The 19,270-nt window shown below is 44.8% G+C and overlaps 1 protein-coding gene across 1 annotated transcript in view; it reads left to right on the top strand.

The window, feature by feature from the left end:
- smc5 (structural maintenance of chromosomes 5) overlaps positions 1 to 19,270 on the top strand; it is a 68,997-nt gene that overhangs the window by 26,910 nt on the left and 22,817 nt on the right. Inside the window, exons 5-13 of the mRNA XM_078529794.1 lie at positions 1,070 to 1,204; positions 1,292 to 1,432; positions 2,843 to 3,004; positions 4,727 to 4,798; positions 7,441 to 7,696; positions 8,239 to 8,393; positions 12,222 to 12,335; positions 17,474 to 17,568; positions 18,528 to 18,660. Coding sequence (XP_078385920.1) covers positions 1,070 to 1,204; positions 1,292 to 1,432; positions 2,843 to 3,004; positions 4,727 to 4,798; positions 7,441 to 7,696; positions 8,239 to 8,393; positions 12,222 to 12,335; positions 17,474 to 17,568; positions 18,528 to 18,660 — 1,263 coding nt within the window. The remainder of the gene's footprint in view (positions 1 to 1,069; positions 1,205 to 1,291; positions 1,433 to 2,842; positions 3,005 to 4,726; positions 4,799 to 7,440; positions 7,697 to 8,238; positions 8,394 to 12,221; positions 12,336 to 17,473; positions 17,569 to 18,527; positions 18,661 to 19,270) is intronic.

Raw genomic sequence — 19,270 nt, 5'->3', positions numbered from 1 at the left:
ATACACCTCAATGTGTACCTTTTCAGGAATGCGTTCAGTCAAATTTGTTGCCATTGTTTAAAATTATCTCTCGTCTTTTAAGTTCTTCTGTTTAGCATCGCTTCCCCCTGTCCATAGGAAGTTCTTTGGGGCAGTTAGTAAAAAATAATTCTGGTTGTTGTGGAATCACCCTGAAAGGACACTGTAGAGACTGTGCTGGGATCTGATTAGTTGAAAGAAGCATTGGCCATTGATTCTGCAATTTGACTGAGAGAAAAGATTACAATCCTGTATTCGCGCATATGCAGGATTTTTGACAGTAATGGTTATATATGTGTATGGGAGAGAAATACTTGATATTAAGAGTGCCTCACCATAGAGTAATCTTATTTTCTAGTTGCTCATCAACTCCCCTCTCCCACCTCCATACGCATTGTCAACTAATTTTTAACTTTGGAAACTCTTGAATTAAACCAAAATTCAAAAGAAAATAAAAGATTGTGCACCCAAAGAGCTAGTCAGTGTAATCAGGGTTATGCTGGGAGGATGAGATGAAAAAGGGTGGAAGGAGGCTTGTGCGGAGCATGGACACGGGCATGGATCAGTCAGCTGAATGGCCTGTTCTTGTGCTGTTAATTAACAGATGTGATTAAGAGCCATTCAGGATTTAGGCAAAGAGGGATAAATGCAATGATTTACCTAATGTGCTCCTATGTTGTTTGCCAATTCTTGCACTTCATCTCACTAAATTGGTGAGTAAGATGATTCACTGGTGCTTAGAACCCCTCATTGGAAGAAAGGCTAACATCTGCTGTGGATTTTTTTAAAACCAATAGAAGATTCTCTTAAGACGCCGCTTTTCAAGAGAGAAAAGCTGTTCATGTTGCTCGGAATGTTGCAGAATTAGTACCAAGCATGCTTTCCTTTTTATTGTCCCGATCTTTTGCAGAAATGTGAATAACATCTCTGAGTGAGCACAGCAGCTTGATATGAAATTGCTGAATGGAGCAGTTCGGTCTTCATGTAACTATTGAAATTTCTTTTTTTGGCTGAATTTACCATTCGTTATGACTCCTATTTCATTTTACAGGAGAAAGTTGGGGAGTTTGCTAAAATGTCAAAAATTGAGCTGCTGGAAGCAACTGAAAAATCAGTTGGCCCACCAGAAATGTACAAGTTTCACAGCGATTTAAAGAACTACCGTGAGAAGGAGAAGGAACTCGAGGTATGTGGAAATATGTCTTTGTTATTGTAAGCATTGTCTGGCTCCTTTCTGGCAGCATCCAAAAAGATTTGTTTAATGCATTTGTAGAATACGTGTAAAGAAAAATCGGCTGCCTTGGAGAAAATGAAGCAGAGGAATGAACGTAACGAGCAAGATGTGCAGCGGTATTACGAACGACAGCGACACTTGGATAAAATTAAGATGTTGGAAAGAAAGAGGCCCTGGGTGGTAAGTTATGACCTTGTAATGATGCGAGAAAGCTTTTTGCCTCAGTTCTGCAGAACTGACCAGAATTCTGGTTTGTAAAACAATGCTAGAGCTTATTAATTTTCAGTGAATGTAAACTCCTTATGAATATAATAGCACTGGTCAATTTCCTACCCATGAAACCAGTTTTGTGCTCCAGTTTACAAATGGATCCAGTCAAAATGTAGAATATGTTAATCTCTGGGACTTGTTTTGATGACCTAGGTGGATCAGAGAGGAATTCTTTAATTTTTTTTTTTGCCTCACATGGCCTTTGGTGGGACGGCATGCCTCTGTATTGTGATAGACGGGACATCACATTTGTGTTGTACAGGCTGGAAGGGCCTTTTTTTTTTCTGTCCATCATTGTTTGTGCGTAGGTTGTTATCTACACAGGCAGAAATAGGCTACCATTGTTCACCATACATGTGGGGGGAGATTTTGAAACCGCTTGCCTGATGAATAGAAGACATTTGAATTTACCAGCCTGTTTTTGTCATCGCTATTTTGCTGGGGTACGTGGAATAGCTGCCTGAGCAGCTGCTTCAAGCAATTACACCTTAATTTAGATACTTAAATCAGGGTTCTGTGATATCAGTAGACCTCCAACTCCACTTCAGGACTCATGGGGCCAAGTACATAGCGTGCAGGTTCCGCCCAGTATAAGCTGCCGATTCGTCTGAGGAGGCACCAAAGGCAAGTCCTCATTTATTTTAGATGGGGCAGAGAGGAGCTGCAAAGGACCAGGCTACACAGAAACAACCTGAGATGCTACTCAAAGTTACAGTAATAGGTTGCTGTGGCCAAAGGACCAGGAGTGTGTTACAGAAAGAGGGAATGATCATTTCCAAGGGGTAATGGTGGGAACTCTTTCAATAGCACACTTTGCAAGGATTCACCCAAACCCCTTTGAACTTTGAAAGAATAAAGTAAACTACAATAAAATCTTTATTATCTGGCATGCACGGGGAATGAATGGTGTCAGTTAATCAAAAATGCCAATTAACAGAGTGTTCAATTTACCAATGGAATATAGTGCAATACTTGTAGCAGGAACTAATATGCAAATACTCAGGAAGTAAAGAACTGTATTCCTTTTTACTTCTAATCTTCAACAGTACATTAAAACAAAGTATGCAATAATACAGGTACGGGATCTGGATAACTTTGTTATTGCTTTTGATTGGTAAAGTGATGATTTGTATTTAGGGGAATATCAGAATTCCCAGGTAGTAGAGAATTCCGGTTGGTAGAATGCCGGATAACACAAAGTTTACTGTATATTGTAGATAATCTAGCACTTTTATTGTCACTGTTTTGAAACCTTTAAAAAAAAACAATTAAAACCATTTGCTTTAGTAAACGCCTGAGTGTTTCCATTTTTTTTTTAAGGAATACGAGGTTGCTCGACAGGAGCACGAAGAAGTGAAGCGTGTCCGTGACCAGCTAAAACAAGAACTGAAAGCGCTCAAAGAAGCCCAGGCTCCCATGACCAGAAAAATTCAAGCTGTTGAAAGGCAGTGTAGGGAGCAGGAAGCAAAAATAAAAGAAAAGGTTAGAAGTTTGATTGGTGCCAGAAATAATCTTCTGATCTTAGCCGTGGGGCATCTATACGTAGCATTTCATGGAGTTATGCGAGTTGCATAACTTTAAGAAAACTTTGGATATGACTTAGTACGTTTAATTATGGAGAAACCGAGCAGAATTGGTTGAACTGCTATGTTATGATTTGTTGAGAAATTTTTCTTCACAGGGATGATGGTTGTTTGGCTCATCCTAGTTCATCCACCCAGAAACACCCAGCAGTTCCCCTGATTGTGACATCTAAAAGCTTAGTAAATGATGAGGCACAGGCGTGATGGACTGAATGGCCTCCTTCAGTCCTCAATCACTTTGTTGTTCCAGGTTTTTGTCTCCACTTCACTTCCCAGAATTCCATTCAAGTGGCTACACTCTTAAATCCTAAATTTGTCTTTTACTAGTTGTTTAGACCTTTTGATCTTCCTAATTTCCTCTTCTCTCCTCCTTTCCCGATAGTGCTGACTCTTTGTTCGTGCAAGATGCCTCAATGAAGTTGCTATACTTTTCGTGAGCTTAAACTGGGCAGAGTTTAACCGATCGGGCAAATGGCCTGACATCGGCAGGAAATATCCGCCGCCGACATGCACGGGCAGCTGGTGGACCTTGCCCCTGAACTTGATGAGCGGCAGCTAATAAAGTGGCTGCCATTGCGGCTGCCGTCCTATTCAGGATGGCATCTTTCCCCTGAGAACTGCCAGCCCCATCAGAACAGGAGCAGTGTTTGTTACTGATGCGGGCTGGAGACCTGCTGCCTTCAGCAGGTAGGGAAAATTTTTCTTTAAACTTTGAGGGGACAAGTGCTGGAGGGAAACCCCCCCCCGGGTGAGGTTGGAATTATAGGGGCTGCCATCCCTGCCCCTGGCCCCATCTTTACTTTGAAACTCTCCCCCCCCCCCCCACCCACCCAGGCTGCCACTGGGAGGCTGTCTCTGCTTTGTTGCAACCTCCTCGCGCAGCAGGGCTCAATCCGTTATTGGAAAAATATCAAAGGCACAGTACAATCGTCCTTAATTGGGCCCTTATGTATGTAAAATTCCCCAAGAAAGGGACATGGTCGGAGAGCCGATCCAACAAGGGTCCTTGCAATTTTACCAACCCCACCTCTTCCTCCCCCCCACCCCCATCTCTTGGGGGCTGGTAAAATTCAGCCTGGGAATGTTGGCTGAGATCAGTCTAGTCAGCAGAGAAATAATTTACTGGACTGTGGGAAAATCACAGCGGAGTGGGATTAATTGGATAGTTCTACCAAAGAGCTGGCACAGGCACAAAGGGTTGGATGGTCTCCTGTGCTGTATGATTCCATGAATTGCCCTATCTGCTGAAAATTCTACATAATTACAGTCTTGATAGTATAACACCGAATTGGAGTAAGCTTGGATTGACTTTTTGTGTTTCATGCTTTTGATAAGACTTCTTGTGTGAACTATGGTAGAGTGTTCTTCTGGCGAAGGTTTTCCCCCCATTATGTGGGATGGGAGGTTGTGTAACTAAGTGTTGGAGTGAGTGCCCTGTGATTTCTTTACTTATGCATGTAAGAAAGAAGCCCTTAATAACCTTCATCTGATCAGCAATGCCACTCTAATGTCCATCATTTGATTAACATATTTGATTAACATATCTACAGCCCTTAAACTGTGATTTTTTTTCTGTATTAACATAGCTCAATGGAATGATTGTAGTTGCCTGTTTTTGTAGGGGTCAGAAATTAAGAAAACCACTCAGGAATGCAAACAAAAGCAAGATTATTTGGAACGGAAAGACAAAGAGGTTGGTACAACTTTACCTACAAACGTTTTTGAGATCTTTGTGCTCCTCAGTCTGAGAAATAGCATTGCAAGGAAATGAAAATGCCTCTCCATTGGAAACATTGTTAGTATTGAGCACTTTAAGGCCAACTATCACACAACTAGACACAGTGAAATGGCCGTCTCCAACTTGTGTTGTAGTCACAATTTGAGAAGAATGACTTGTGTGCAAAAATTTAGTATTGGCAACTTCCAACACCAACCACCTTCAAGGCCACTCTGAAAATTGTATTTATCTAATAAATTTATCTGCAGTGTAGATTCACCAGAATTGCACTGGAGCTAAAAGACAGGCTCCATAGCCTAGGATTATAGTCCCTCGAGTACGGAAGATTAAGGAATGATCTAAGTAAGCTGCTTAAGATGATTAAAGGAGTTGTTAGAGTAGAAAGAGAAATTATTTCCATCTGGGTTCCTGTGCTGGGTGGGAGGGTCCAGAAAAAGGAGCCAGAACCTTAAAATTAGAGCAAGGCCATTTTGGGGTGATGTCAGGAAGCACTTCAAAGGGTGGAACTCTTCTGCCCAGTTAGTTAAGCTTAGTTAGAATTTTTTTTATTCTTTCACAGGATGTGGGCATTGTTGACAAGACTGGCATTTGTTGCCCATCCCTAATTGCCCTCAAGAAGGTGGTGGTGAGCTGCTGCCTTGAACCACTGCAGTCCATGTGCTGTAGATACACCCATACTGCTGTTAGGAAAGTAGTTCCAGCGACAGTGAAGGAATGGCGATATATTTCCAAGTCAGGGTGGTGTTTGCCTTGGAGGGGAACTTTAAGATGGTGGTGTTCCCATGCGTCTGCTGGCCTTGTCCTTCTAGGTGGTAGAGGTTACGGGCTTGGAAGGTGCTGTCGGAGCTTTGGTGAGTTGCTGTGGTGAATCTTGTATGTAGTACACTGCTGCCACCGATCATCGGTGTTGAAGGGTGTGAATGTTTAGGTTGGTGGGTGGGGTGCCGATCAAGCAGACTGCTTTATCCTGGATGGTGTCGAGTGTCTTGTGCGTTATTGGAGCCGCACTCATACAGGCAAGTGGAGAGTTTTCCATCACACTCCTGACTTGTGCTTTGTGGATGGTGGACAGGTTTTGGGGAGTCAGGAGGTGAGTTACTCATCGCAGAATTCCCAGCCTCTGACCTGCTTTTGTAGCCACAGTTTTTGGTCAAAGGTAGTGGGGGAATTCAGCCATAATGCCCATGAATGTCAAGGGGAGATGGTTTGAGTCTCTCTCTTGTTGGAGATGGTTATTGTGTGGCACTTATTTGCGTGAATGTCATTTGCCACTTATCAGCCCAAGCCTGAGTGTTGCCAGGTCTTGTCGCGCATGAACACGGACTGCTTCAGTATCTGAGAAGTCATGAATAGTGCTGAACGCTGTGCAATCTTCAGCAAACATCCCCACTTCCGTCCTTATGATGGAAGTAAGGCCGTTGATAAAGATGATTATGCTGAAGATGATTATGCCTAGGAGTCTACTCTGAGGATTTCCTGCAGCGATGTCCTGGGACTGAGATGATTAGCCTCCAACAATCACAACCATCTTCCTTTTGTACACCCCACCCCCACTAGGGCTATCTGTACCTTGCTTATCCTGCTTTCTACCCTTAATTAGCACATTCCTTAGATAATATCACCACCTTCAACACCCCTTTGTCCTTTTGTCTGTGAGATCTTTTGGTTATCTCCGCCTATCATTGGCTCTACTTGTCCCACCCCCCCCCCCACTTAAACCAGCTTATATTTCACCTCTCTTCTATTTTTACTTAGTTCTGTTGAAGGGTCATTTGGACTCGAAACGTTAACTGTGTTCCTCTCCGCAGATGCTGCCAGACTTGCTGAGTTTTTCCAGGTATTTTTGTTTTTGTTTTGGATTTCCAGCATCCGCAGTTTTTTGCTTTTATTCCCCAATTCCTATTGACTTCAATTTTGCTGGGGCTCCTTGATGCCCTATTCGGTCAAGTGCTGCCTTGACTCTCACTTTGCCTCTGGAATTCAGCTCTTTGGTCCATGCTTTGATGAAGTCTGTAATGAGGTTATGAACCGAGTGGCCTTGCTGTAGAAGTGTGGCAATTGACATCAACACCATTGGATTAAGGAGGGGATATCAGCCGAGAATCCTGATTAACATTGGTTAAGCCACAGTTAGAATACTCTGTGCAGTTATAAGCGTCACAGTTAAGAACACGGTTATGCTACGCTCTCTATGACTTTGGATTCACCAGAGTGATGCCAAATGCTAACGTAGGAAACTCTAGTTATAAGGAAAGATTTAGATTATTTTGGAGCTGGACTAGCTAAGGGGAGACCTAATAGAGTTTTTAATGAATTTTTTTGATAGTGAATCCAATGAATTTAATAAATAAGGAAGGACTTTGCATTTCATACGGTTCACAGTAGATATTTGCTCCTTGAAGCTGACTTGAAAGTAGTAACACAATTAATTGTTGCACAATATTTTTTATGTGACTACAACTGTTGCTTTTCTACTGTCCATAAACTTAGTGTAATGTTGATGTTGTAAAGCAGTTTTCAAGTTGGAGAGGATCGAAATCAGCTCTAATTTGACTAGTATTTTGATTTAATTGAGTAAAGGACCTTTTTTCTTCAAGGTTGAAGAAGTTCAGCAACGTTTAAGAATGAAAAATGATGAGGAAATTGACCGCCAGAAAAGAATAAGCAACACCAAGAAAATGATTGAAGATTTGCAGAACGAGCTGAACACAACCCGGAATTACGACCACGTGCAACCAGAAATAGACCAAATCAGTAGTGCCCTCCGGAAAGTTCAACAGGATAAGGGTGCCATTGACAGTGAAAAAATAGACCTACGGAGAGAGAAAGAAAATCTGGAGAAAGAGAAAAAAAGTGTGTTCTGGCAAGATTACAAATTCCAGTGATTAAAGATGTGGGAGCTGGAGGTTGGGCAAGCCAGGCATAGAAAAAAAAAATCAAAATATGATGAGACTGGATCAAAGAATTGAACTGGCATCACAATGCCTGAGTTCCTGCAGGCTGCAGCAAAAGTTGCCAGCTAGATCCAGAGAAACAACAGATTTTGATAATAACTGGGCAGAATTTACTTCAAGATGTTAAGGGGGGCTGGCACCTTTTACAGAATGATGAATAAAATGATTCAAATGCCCTAAAACAGATGATATGATTAAAATTGCATGGTGTATTTTTATGGTGATAAAGATATGTTGTAATATTCAATTTAGAAACCTTTTTTGTTAATCAGCAATGGGATAAATATTTTGGTAGGACTGCTTAAATTAATTGCTGCCAATAAACATTTGTATTAATGTTATACTCAGCTTGTGGCATCATATAGCAACTTTTTTACTCGCTTACAGTCAGTGCAAAAATTGGGTGGCCCTTTGAGTAATGTACCATTATTTGAAACACAGATGTTATGGCTAACATCAAGAGACTTGAAGACATGATGCACATTAAAGAAGCAAGTCTTCGAAATGGGTTCAGAGATACGTACAATGCTGTCTTATGGTTGAGGCAGAACAGGAACCGATTCCGTGGACACATCTATGAGCCAATAATGCTTGAGGTAAAGTTCTCTTTTCAAATAGCTACAAGTGAATTGGTGGTGGCATTATTTACAATTAGTCAGAGAAAGTGATGTGTGCTTTAGTCGTGTTTATGTTCCTGTTTTGTTTTCTCACTGTCTCGTACTGTTGTTCAGAGTGTCCATTGACACAGCAGGACATGGAACTACAGCAGGTCATGGAGCAAACTGTCCATTATACAGAAAACAGAGCCTGTTTCTTCTGCTGTCTGTTTAAGCAGCGCACTACAACAGCTAGTCTACTGAGGGCCTCTGAGCTATAACAAAAATAATTCATGGCTGAAGCCGTAGCAATTTCTGCTAAAAGCAGGGTGATTTTTGCAGCAAAGTGCAATAATTGGAGGATAGTTAGATACAAGTTTTAACAACTTGTCTTTATACAGCACCTTTAGCATAATAAAATGTTCAAAGGCTCTTCACAGGAGTATGATCAAACAGAATTTGACACCAAGCTAATAAAGAGATACTAGGGCAAATGACCAAAAACTTGCTCAAAGAGATAGGTTTTCAGTCCTAAGTCTTAGGAGAGTGACAGGAGAGAATTCAGGAGTTTAGGGCCCAGGCAGCTGAAGTCACGGCTGCCAATGAGGGGTGATTAAAATTGGGGATGGTCGAGAGGCGAGAAGGGCACAGCGATCTCAGAAGGGTTGTGGGGTTGGAAGAGATTACAGAGGTAGGGAGTGTTAGGATGCCGTAAGGCTGTGGAGGTATTTGAAAACGAGGATGAGAATTTTAAATTGAGACATTCTTTAATTAGGTCAGCAAACAGAGGTAATGGGTCTATGGGACTTGGTTCAAGTTGGAAACTGGACAGGAGAATTTTGGATGACCTCAAGTTTATGGAGGATGGAAGTTGGAAGGCCAGCATTGGCAGTCTGGATGGAACAAAAACATGGAAGAGGGTTTCGAAAGCAGATAAGCTAGAGTCAGGTGATGTTACAGAGGTGAAAGCAGGCAATCTTGATGATAGTGGTTAAGTGGTCAGAACCTCATCTCTGGGTCCTTTTTTTAAATTATTCGTTCATGGGATGTGGGCATCGCTGGCTAGGCCAGCATTTTTTGGCCATTCCTAATTGCCTTTGTTCAGAGGGCTTTGAAGATTCAAACCACATTTCTGTGGGTCTGGAGTCACATGTGGGCCAGACCAGGTAAGGACAGCAGATTTCCTTCCCTAAAGGACATTAGTGAACCAGGTAGGTTTTTACAACAATCGACAATCATGGTCACCATTAGACTTTTAATTCTAGATTTTTTTATTGAATTCAAATTCCACCATCTGCCATGGTGAGATTCGAACCCGGGTTCCCAAAGTAATACCCTGGGTTTTTGGATTACCAGTCCAGTGGCAATGCCACTATCGCCTCCTGCAAGCTACCAAGGTTGCAAACATTCTGACTCAGCCTCAGACAGTTGCCAAGCAGACAGATGGGATCAGTGTCTATGGAATAGAGTTTTAGCATTGACCGAAGACTGTGGCTGCAGCCTTTCCAATATTTAATTGGGGGAAATCTCTGTTCATCCAGTACTTGATGCCGGACAAGCAGTGATAGTTTAGAGACAGTGGAAGAGCCAAGAGATATGGTGGTGAGGTAGAGCTGACTGGAAATGGGTTTTTTTTTTTGGCTGATGTCACCTGATAGAAACTTGGGGGACAGCAGAGATATCTGTGTAGGAATGAAAAAAGAAGCCATTAATGGTGATTCTCTGGTTATGATTTAGGTAGATGAAAATGAAACCAGGTGACTATAGTCCCATCCAGCTGGGCAATGGTGGAGAGGCATTGGAGGAGTATAGTATGGAAAGCTATGTCAAAGGCTGCAAACAGGTCTGTGTGGACCAAGAGGGATAGTTTGCCTTTGCAGCAATAACATAGGATGTCATTAGTGACTTTGACAGGAGCCATTTTGGTACTGGTAGGGGTGGAAAACTGATTGGAGGCATTCAAACGTCTTATGCCGGGAAAGATGAGTGCGAATTTGGGAGGGAGCAACACAATGAAGCATCTTAGAGAAGAAAGGGCAGTTGGACAGAAGTGTCAAGGGTTATATTTTTGAGGAGAGATGTGATGACAGCAGATTTGAAGGACAGAGTGACAGAACCTGAGGAGAGAACAGCTAACAATGTTGCTAACATGGGAGCCAGGAAGAGAAGAAGGGTGGTCAGTATTTTAGTGATAATAGTGTTGAGAGTGCAGAAGGTGGGTCTCATGGATAAGATGAGCTTGGAGAGGACATGAAGAGAGATAGGAGAGAAACTAGAAATATGCAGGGTTCATGGCTAGGGCAAGGAGATGTCTTGGAGGAAGTTTGGCCTGGTAGGCTAGGGGAAGGGAGGGAAGTGGCAGAAGCAGTTGATCGGATGGTTTCAATGTTGGTGACAAGGAAATCCGTGAGCTCCTCACGCTTGTTGGAGGTGAGGGTGGAGGAAACAAGAGAGGAGATGAAGAAGACGGTTTGCAGTAAAGAAAAGCCAAGAGTTACCATTGCACTCCAGGATGATCCTGGAATAGTGAGCAGTTTTAGCAGGTAAAAGCAGGACCCATTAGCGCTCTATGTGGCCCTGCAAGATACGATGATGAGTGGGTAAACCAGTTGTCTGCCTTATCCATTCAAGTCTGTATTCCTTGATTGGAGATGAGGGCTGTGTCAGGGGGAAATGGCCAGGGCAAGAGAAAGTAATGGTAAAGTAAAGGGGTTAAAGGTGGAGGTGAGAGTATGGTTGAGCAGACCAGTAGCTACAGAAATGTCATAGTGAAAAGAAGGCCAAACGCCATACTGTTGAGCTTTTTGAGAGTGCAATTGTAAATGAATTGGGGAAAGTTTTTTTTGCTGGATGGATACAGAACAAAGTCTGGTTTGGAGGCGAATGTGGGTGGAACAGAAATCACAGTGCCTTATTTAGAATTTCCTCTAGACTAAAGTTCTTAACAGTCAATATATTAGGAAGTTACTTTATGTCAGAGCGTGCTTAGAATATGGAACTCTATTGAGATAATCATATGATAGTACAACACAGAAGGAAGACATTCGAGTCTGCAGCGGCTCATTTGAAGAGTTAGCCTTACTCTTTGCCTGTATCCCTGCAATTGTTTTTTTCTCTTTCACATATCTCATTCCCTTTCGAAAGATACTATTGAATCTGTATCTGCCACTCTGAGGCAATATGTTCCAAATCCTAACCACTTGTTGCCAAAAAAAATTTTCCCTCATGCTGCTTCTGGTTCTTTTGCTAATCACCTTGAATCTGTGCCCACTAGTTATTTACTGTTCAATAGGGTGGGGAAGACTCGTGTGGAGAATAAACATTGGTGTAGACCAGTTGGCCTGAATGGCCTGTTTCTTTGCCTGTAATTCCGTGTAATTTTGTGATTATGATTGCTATTTTTATTTATCTCAAGTTTTATAAGCCTCCCCACAGACTACTTCCTCTTCTCTGCAACCTCTCCACATTGGAATCAAGACACAGTCTCTTACTTCATAATGGGAATTGCAAATATTCGTTCAAACTGTCTTGTTCGTATAATCCCCAAGATTTTTGAAACCAAAATTTGGTGGCACCTCAGTTATCTTCTTTCACCCTCTGCAGTTCTGTATTTTACTAACCTTCACCCTTCAACTTTCTTTCTCTGGTCAAAAAGAATGATCCACCTTTTTGGAAGTGCATTGCCATGAAATGCATAAATGTTGTTCACAACACTCATCAGTTATGTTGGTCTGAAAATAAGAGTTTGTGGATTATGCTTGTGGCCTAAATTGTGAAAAATGTTTGATTCATTTTAATTTTTAAAATTTTATTTTTACCTTTTTACAGCTTAATATGAAGGATTCAAGAAATGCCAAGTACATTGAAAACCACATTTCAATGAATGATCTGAGAGCCTTTGTTTGTGTGAACATGGATGACATGGGTGTATTCCTTAGTGAGGTCAGTACAAGCAGAGACTTTCATGAGTTGCATTTGCTTTGGTCTTTCGTAAGCAAATTTAAGAAAGGAATTGTTTAAATATCTCTGTAGTATGTTTTAGCTAAAGTGATTGTCAAATCTGTTCCTTAATTTTCTGCAGCTGTACCTGCCTACCCATCTTCCCCTGCCAATCCTCCTTTTTCTGCCCTCTGTTATTCATAGGCCCACACCACACACTGGTTCATTTCAGAATGTCCTTGTCGATATCCCAACAAACCTATGGCCACTGCCCTGCTGATCTCTGCAGTCATCCAAACCTAAATTGGCACCGGTGCAACCAAATGACGTTGTTTACTTTATATTGTACCAATTTTACTAATATTTATAATGTTTTAATTGATGCACTAGTCAGCTGAGATGCTAATTTCAGATACCTAATGTGCAGATTGGTGTTATTACTGAGTAGAAAGCTACCAGTATTGATCTGTTTGCTGATTTCGAGCAAGAGCATGAACTAAGTTTGGGCTGCGGGCAGTGAAAGCTGGCCTAGATTTTGATTTAGTTTGCCTGCTTAGCTTGACAATTTTTAAAGTCTTTTTACAAACTTGTATCCTGCAAAAGGCTAACAAGCTCAAGCCACCATTTTGTACCAACACATTATATAAAGAAGCCATTTTGTGATTTGGAACACCCGCTGCCAAACTATGCAATATTTTAGTATACTAATCATTAGCATTGTAAGGTAGCAACCGACCAGCAACAGATGATTATTAGAAGATTACCTCACTTACTCTGTAATTGAAGAATAAGTAATGAATCAAACAGTTGATAACGTCAGATTGTATCTATTTCTGTATTTTTCTGATAACATTCCTATCTGTATTTTAAACATGCTGTGACAGCATATTTTGAGAAAGGAACCTACACTATCCAGTAGAGAACCCTATCAAAACAAACTGTCCTTGACTAGTCTAGTACTGGGCCTAATGAATAAGGCACTTGTGCAGTATTGACATGAAGAATATTTATTAAAATGGTCCATTGTCTTCATGTTTAAGGCAATGTGCGCAGACGGACAAATCCGATGACATTAACCCTTGCTACATTGATCAATTGGCTGTTAACAGCAACTTTGAATTAAGGTGAGGTAATGCCAGAATTAGATGTAACATAGGGTTTCTGGAACCATCTTGTTGGTGTATACCAAGTGAAGGGAAACTGGGAACTTTGTGTATTTTTGGGTACAAAGGTTGAATTCCTGCTGGCGTGAGAACAAATAGTATATCATTGGGCCAAGGGATAGAGGCAGAATTCCTGTTGGCCTGGACCCCAGATAGTGCAATTTTCCTCCAAGACAGAGGCAGAATACTTGTTGGTGAGAAACATTAAGGCCATTTTCCACTTTTCAAATGGATGGCCAACACAGACTGTCATGAATTCTGTAGTTTTATCGATACGTATACCTTTGTTTCTTCTGCTCCATTAATTATTTGCCAAGTGTATTGTTGTTTTACTTTAACTATTATTCATTAAACTTTGGTATTATTTGCGAATTCAGCGTCTGAGTCTTTGCCTGATGGTTGTATCTCTGTTGAGCTAAAACAATTTAAAGGGTTATTTTGGGGGCAAGTAATTAGGCCGTGCATAGCTAAATTAAACTGAGCCTAAATTTATCAAAATATCTTTTTAAATTTACAGCAGGGCAGAAATCCAGGTTCATCCTGTCCTGTGTGTGGGGGGGTTTGTGTATTGGGGATGTGTGTGTGGAGGGGGGATGTGTGTGTGTGTGGAGGGGGGGATGTGTGTATGTGTGTGGAGGGGGATGTGTGTATGTGAGGAGGGGGTATGTGTGTTTGTGTGTGGGGGGGAAGGGGAGTGTGTGGGTGGGGGAAGTGTATGTGGGGGGGGATGTGTGTGTGTGGTGGGGGGGAATTGTGTGTGTGGGGGGGGAAATGTGTGTGTCTGTGTGGGGAGGGAATGTGTGTGGGGCGGGGGATGTGTGTGTGTGTTGGGGCGGGGGATGTGTGTGTGTGTGTGGGGCGGGGGATGTGTGTGTGTGTGGGGGGGGGGAGTGTGTGTGTGGGGGGGGAATGTGTGTGTGTGTGGGGGGGAGTGTGTGTGTGTGTGGGGGGGTGGGGAGTGTGTGTGTGTGGGGGGGGTGTGTGTGTGTGTGGGGGGGGGTGGGGAGTGTGTGTGTGTGGGGGGGGAATGTGTGTGTGTGGGGGGGAATGTGTGTGTGTGGGGGGGAAGTGTGTGTGTGGGGGGGGGAGTGTGTGTGTTGGGGGGGTGGGGAGTGTGTGTGTGTGTGGGGAGGGAATGTGTGTGTGTCGGGGGGGGCAGTGTGTGTGTGTGGGGGGGGGAGTGTGTGTGTGTGGGGGGGGGAGTGTGTGTGTGTGGGGGGGGGAGTGTGTGTGTGTGTGTGGGGGGTGTGTGTGTGTGGGGGGAGTGTGTGTGGGGGAGTGTGTGTGTGTGTGTGGGGGGAGTGTGTGTGTGTGTGTGGGGGGAGTGTGTGTGTGTGTGTGGGGGGAGTGTGTGTGTGTGTGGGGGGTGTGTGTGGGTGTGTGGGGGGAGTGTGTGTGTGGGGGGGGAGTGTGTGTGGGGGGGGGTGTGTGTGTGGGGGGGGGAGGGAAGTGTGTGTGTGTGTGGGGGGGGGAGGGAAGTGTGTGTGTGTGTGGGGTGGGGGGAGGGGAGTGTGTGTGTGTGTGTGGGGGGGGGATGTGTGTGTGGGGTGGGGGGAGGGGAGTGTGTGTGTGTGTGTGGGGGGGGGATGTGTGTGTGTGTGTGGGGGGGGAAGGGGAGTGTGTGTGTGTGTGGGGGAGGGGGATGTGTGTGTGTGTGGGGGGTGGGGGGAGTGTGTGTGTGGGGGGGGCGGGAGTGGTGTGTGTGGGGGGGGGAATGTGTGTGTGTGGGGGGGGGGAGGAGTGTTGGGGGGGGGGGAGTGTGGGGGGGGGGAGTGTGTGTGGGGGAGAGTGTGTGTGTGTGTGTGTGTGTGGGGGAAGTGTGTGTGTGTGTGTGTGGGGGGGGGAGTGTGTGTGTGTGGGGGGGAGTGTGTGTGTGTGTGTGGGGGGAGTGTGTGTGTGTTGTGGGGGGAGTGTGTGTGTGTGTGTGGGGGGGTGTGTGTGTGTGTGTGTGGGGGGAGTGTGTGTGTGGGGGGAGTGTGTGTGTGTGTGTGGGGGGGTGTTGTGTGTGTGTGGGGGGGGGAGTGTGTGTGGGGGGAGTGTGTGTGTGTGTGGGGGGGGTGTGTGTGTGGGGGGGGGGGTGTGTGTGTGTGTGTGGGGGGGGGGGAAGTGTGTGTGTGTGTGTGGGGTGGGGGGAGTGTGTGTGTGGTTGGGGGGGGAGTGTGTGTGTGTGTGTTGGGGGGGGGGAGTGTGGGGGGGGATGTGTGTGTGGGGTGGGGGGAGGAGTGTGGGGGGGGGTGGGGAGTGTGTGTGTGTGTGGGGGGGAATGTGTGTGTGGGCGTGGGGGGGGAATGTGTGTGTGGGCGTGGGGGGGGAATGTGTGTGTGTGGGGGGTGGGAGTGTGTGTGTGGGGGAGTGTGTGTGTGTGTGGTGGGGGGAGTGTGTGTGGGGGGGGGCAGTGTGTGTGTGTGTGGGGGGGGTGGGAGTGTGTGTGTTGGGTGGGGGGATGTGTGGGGAGGTGGAGTGTGTGTGTGCGTGTGGGGGGGTATGTGTGTGTGCGTGGGGGGGAATGTGTGTGTGCGTGGTGGGGGGGAATGTGTGTGTGCGTGGGGGGGGGAATGTGTGTGTGCGTGGGGGGTGTGTGTGTGTGGGGCGGGAATGTGTGTGTGGGGGGGGGTGGAATGTGTGTCTCTGGGGGGGTGGAATGTGTGTGTGCGTGGGGGGAGTGTGTGGTGGGGGGGAGTAATGTGTGGGGGGGAATGTGTGTGTGTGTGGGGGGGGGAAATGTGTGTGTGGGGGAAGAATGTGTGTGCGTGGGGGTTGAGAGTGTGCGTGCGTGCGGGGGGGGTGTGCGTGCGTGGGGGGGGCGGGGCGGCGTGCGTGGGGGGGTGGAGCGTGCGTGGGGAGGTATGGCGCGTGCGTTGGAGAGTGCGCGTGCGTGGGGGGGGGGCACGTGTGTGGTGGTGGCGCGCGCGACGGGGACATCTGTGTGGAAGAGCGGGTCTGTGTGGGGGGACGAGTGAGTCAGAGACGTTTGCACATGGGGGGGGTGATGTGTACGTGTGGGGGGGGCCGCGTGTGTGTACGTGTGGGAGGGGGGCCGTGTGTGCATGTGGGGGGGAGGGCGCGTGTGTGTGTACATGAGGGGGGGGCACATGTGTACGTGTGGGGGGGCGCATGCATGTGGGGGGGGCACGTGCATGTGTGTGGTGGGGGGGCACGTTGGTACGTGTGGGGTGGGATGTGTGTGTGGTGTGGGGTGGTGCGCGCGATGGGGACATGTGTGTGGAAGAGGGGGCCTTTGTGGGGGGCGAGTGAGTCAGGGACGTTTGCACGTGGCAGGAGATGTGTGTGTGCATGGGGTGGGGGGGGTGTGTGCACGTGGGGGACGTGCGTGGGGTGGTGGGGGGAAGTGTGTGTGCATGGGGTAGGGGGGAGTGTGTGTGTTGGGGGGGGATGTGTGTACGTGGGGGGAGTGTGTGTGTGGGGAGTGCGTATGTTTGTGTGTGCAGGGGGGGCGTGTGTTGGGGGGACGCGTGTGTCAGGGACATGTGCACGTTGTGGGGGGGGAAATGTGTGGAGGGGTTTTTGGGTGTGTATGAGGGGGATGCGTGTTTGTGTGTGGGGCGCGCGTGTGTGTGTGTGTGGGGGAATGTGTGTGGGTGGGGTTTGTAGGTTGGGTGGGTGTGTGTGGGGGGTGCGTATGTTTGTGTGTGCTTGAGGGGGGCGTGCGTGTGTGTGGGAAGGGTGTGTATGTTTGTGTGTGTATGAGAGGGGGTGGGTGTGTGTGCTTGTGGATGGGTGTGTGTGTGTGTGGGGGGACACGTTTGTGCAGCGCGTGCGTTTGTGTGTATTGAGGGTTGTGTGTGCGGGGGTGGTGTTGGGTGTGTGGGGGGGGATGGTGGGGATGTGTATGGTAAAGAGGGAACTAGCAAATGTTGAAAGGAATGTGTGGGAGGCAGGCGTTGAGAAAACTGGAAAAAACATTAACTGGAACGATTTTTCCAAATAGGTTAATTGACATAAATATTACATATGCAGGTTCGTGATAAGCAGAGGCTAAGAGTGAATGCAGTGTGCGCTCCTTCTACCTCAGCTGCCGGGAGACAACCTACAAGACCGATTCAAGATCTTCAGTAAGTAATTTACATTTTTCATTCCGCCTGCTTGAAATTATTTATTTATAAATTGTGAAATAATAACTGAAGCTAAGTACGAGGTTAAAATTGTATTTATCTCCTAACTTTGCATGTTGATCGTGTTGCCCTTGACATATGGCAGAAATAAGATCTCATTCAAGTAGAACTATCATCACATACATTAAAAAAACGGTTTGAGCTTTTTGCATTCTGCTTTGTTTGTTTTATTTGACTAGTTTTCGAAAAGGCTCAAGAGATTTGCCCTACTCTTTTGTGCCCCATACCCTGAATGCTTATCTCACTATCTGTAAGTGCATATAATTCTATTAATTAGTTTGCAGTTTTCCAACACTAATGCTGTTTTGTGTAAATTTCTTTCCATAATAATCAAAAATATCATATTCCTATATTTATCCCATTTACTGTTTTAACAGAACTATTTTTGATCCACCAATATGCAGGCAAACATAGCCTGAATTTAGATCTGCGCATTATCTTTGCATCATTAAGTCTTCTGCATGGGGTCTTGCAACATAAATAATTTTCTTCTAAATTCCTGAATCGCTTTGTTTTCTATAAGTCTTATAATGTTTCATTCTTGATTCTTACCACATTACAATATATGAGTTTCATTGTGTATATAACTGGGCATGATTTGCTTTGTTTTACTTTCCATTTTTCTTTGTTTCATTTTATAATCTTGTTTAATGTAATGCTCAAAAGTAACAAGCAGATTTGATATTTTTATACTGCTTAACTGTACAGTTTTATTAATCTGGTCTGCTAACATGGCAGCAATCGCTACTATCCGTTTGGTAGATCTTTTTTGCCTTTAGTAACAAGTAAAAGTCTGTAATTGCACAATCAAGTTCCCTCACTCCTTTGTAAACCTTACTTTTCAACATTTTGCTTTACTATATCCCATTTAACAGTGACCTGTTTTTTATTTTAAACAGAATGTATGGATTTATATCCTACTTGCGAGAGCTGATTGATGCACCAGAACCTGTAATGAGTTACCTATGCGAGCAATACAAAGTTTACGATGTTCCCATAGGGACTACAAGGACCAAAATGATGATCGAAAGGGTAGGCGTTTTTAATTGATCTTTATTTTTAAAGGACATCAAGTGACCAGTTGGTCCATTGAGACTGTCCTGTTTAGCCAAGGCAACATAACCCTCCATACTCCTCACTGATTAGGGGCCATGTAGTTTCTTGGGAGAGGGGTCGGTAAAAGGATTTAAAAATACCCCAGTCTAGTTCAAAGAGAGAATTCTGGTTCATTCCTCATTACCCTGAAACTTGGTTTTATTCAGGGATAACTGTGACCACGTCATGCATTTGACAACATCTCCACCTTTCACATCAGCCTCTAGTGTTTGCAATGAGCCAGTACACACTGCAGAAGCTGGCAGCTTATTTAAAAAGCAAGTGATTCTATGAAGAAAGATAAACTTGCTGACATCAAATTCAATTCTAGCTGGCGTAACTAGTCCACATGCCCTCTCACTCTGCCTAATCTACCTAATTCAAATAATCTGTCTTTTTGTGCACAGTCTAGATTCTGTGTCATTTTAAATCATAGAATAGAACAATACAACACAGAGATACAACACAGGAGCCATTCGTACCATCTTGTCTATGTTGATTAAATCTCCCTGAAGTCTACTTTTTTTTTAAAGTGACAAGTCCGAAC

Source organism: Cetorhinus maximus, chromosome 2, assembly GCF_964194155.1.
Source record: "Cetorhinus maximus chromosome 2, sCetMax3.hap1.1, whole genome shotgun sequence".
Taxonomy (NCBI): domain Eukaryota; kingdom Metazoa; phylum Chordata; class Chondrichthyes; order Lamniformes; family Cetorhinidae; genus Cetorhinus; species Cetorhinus maximus.
The sequence above is the reverse complement of the archived record's forward strand: the minus strand, read 5'-3'. Positions and strand labels throughout refer to the sequence as shown.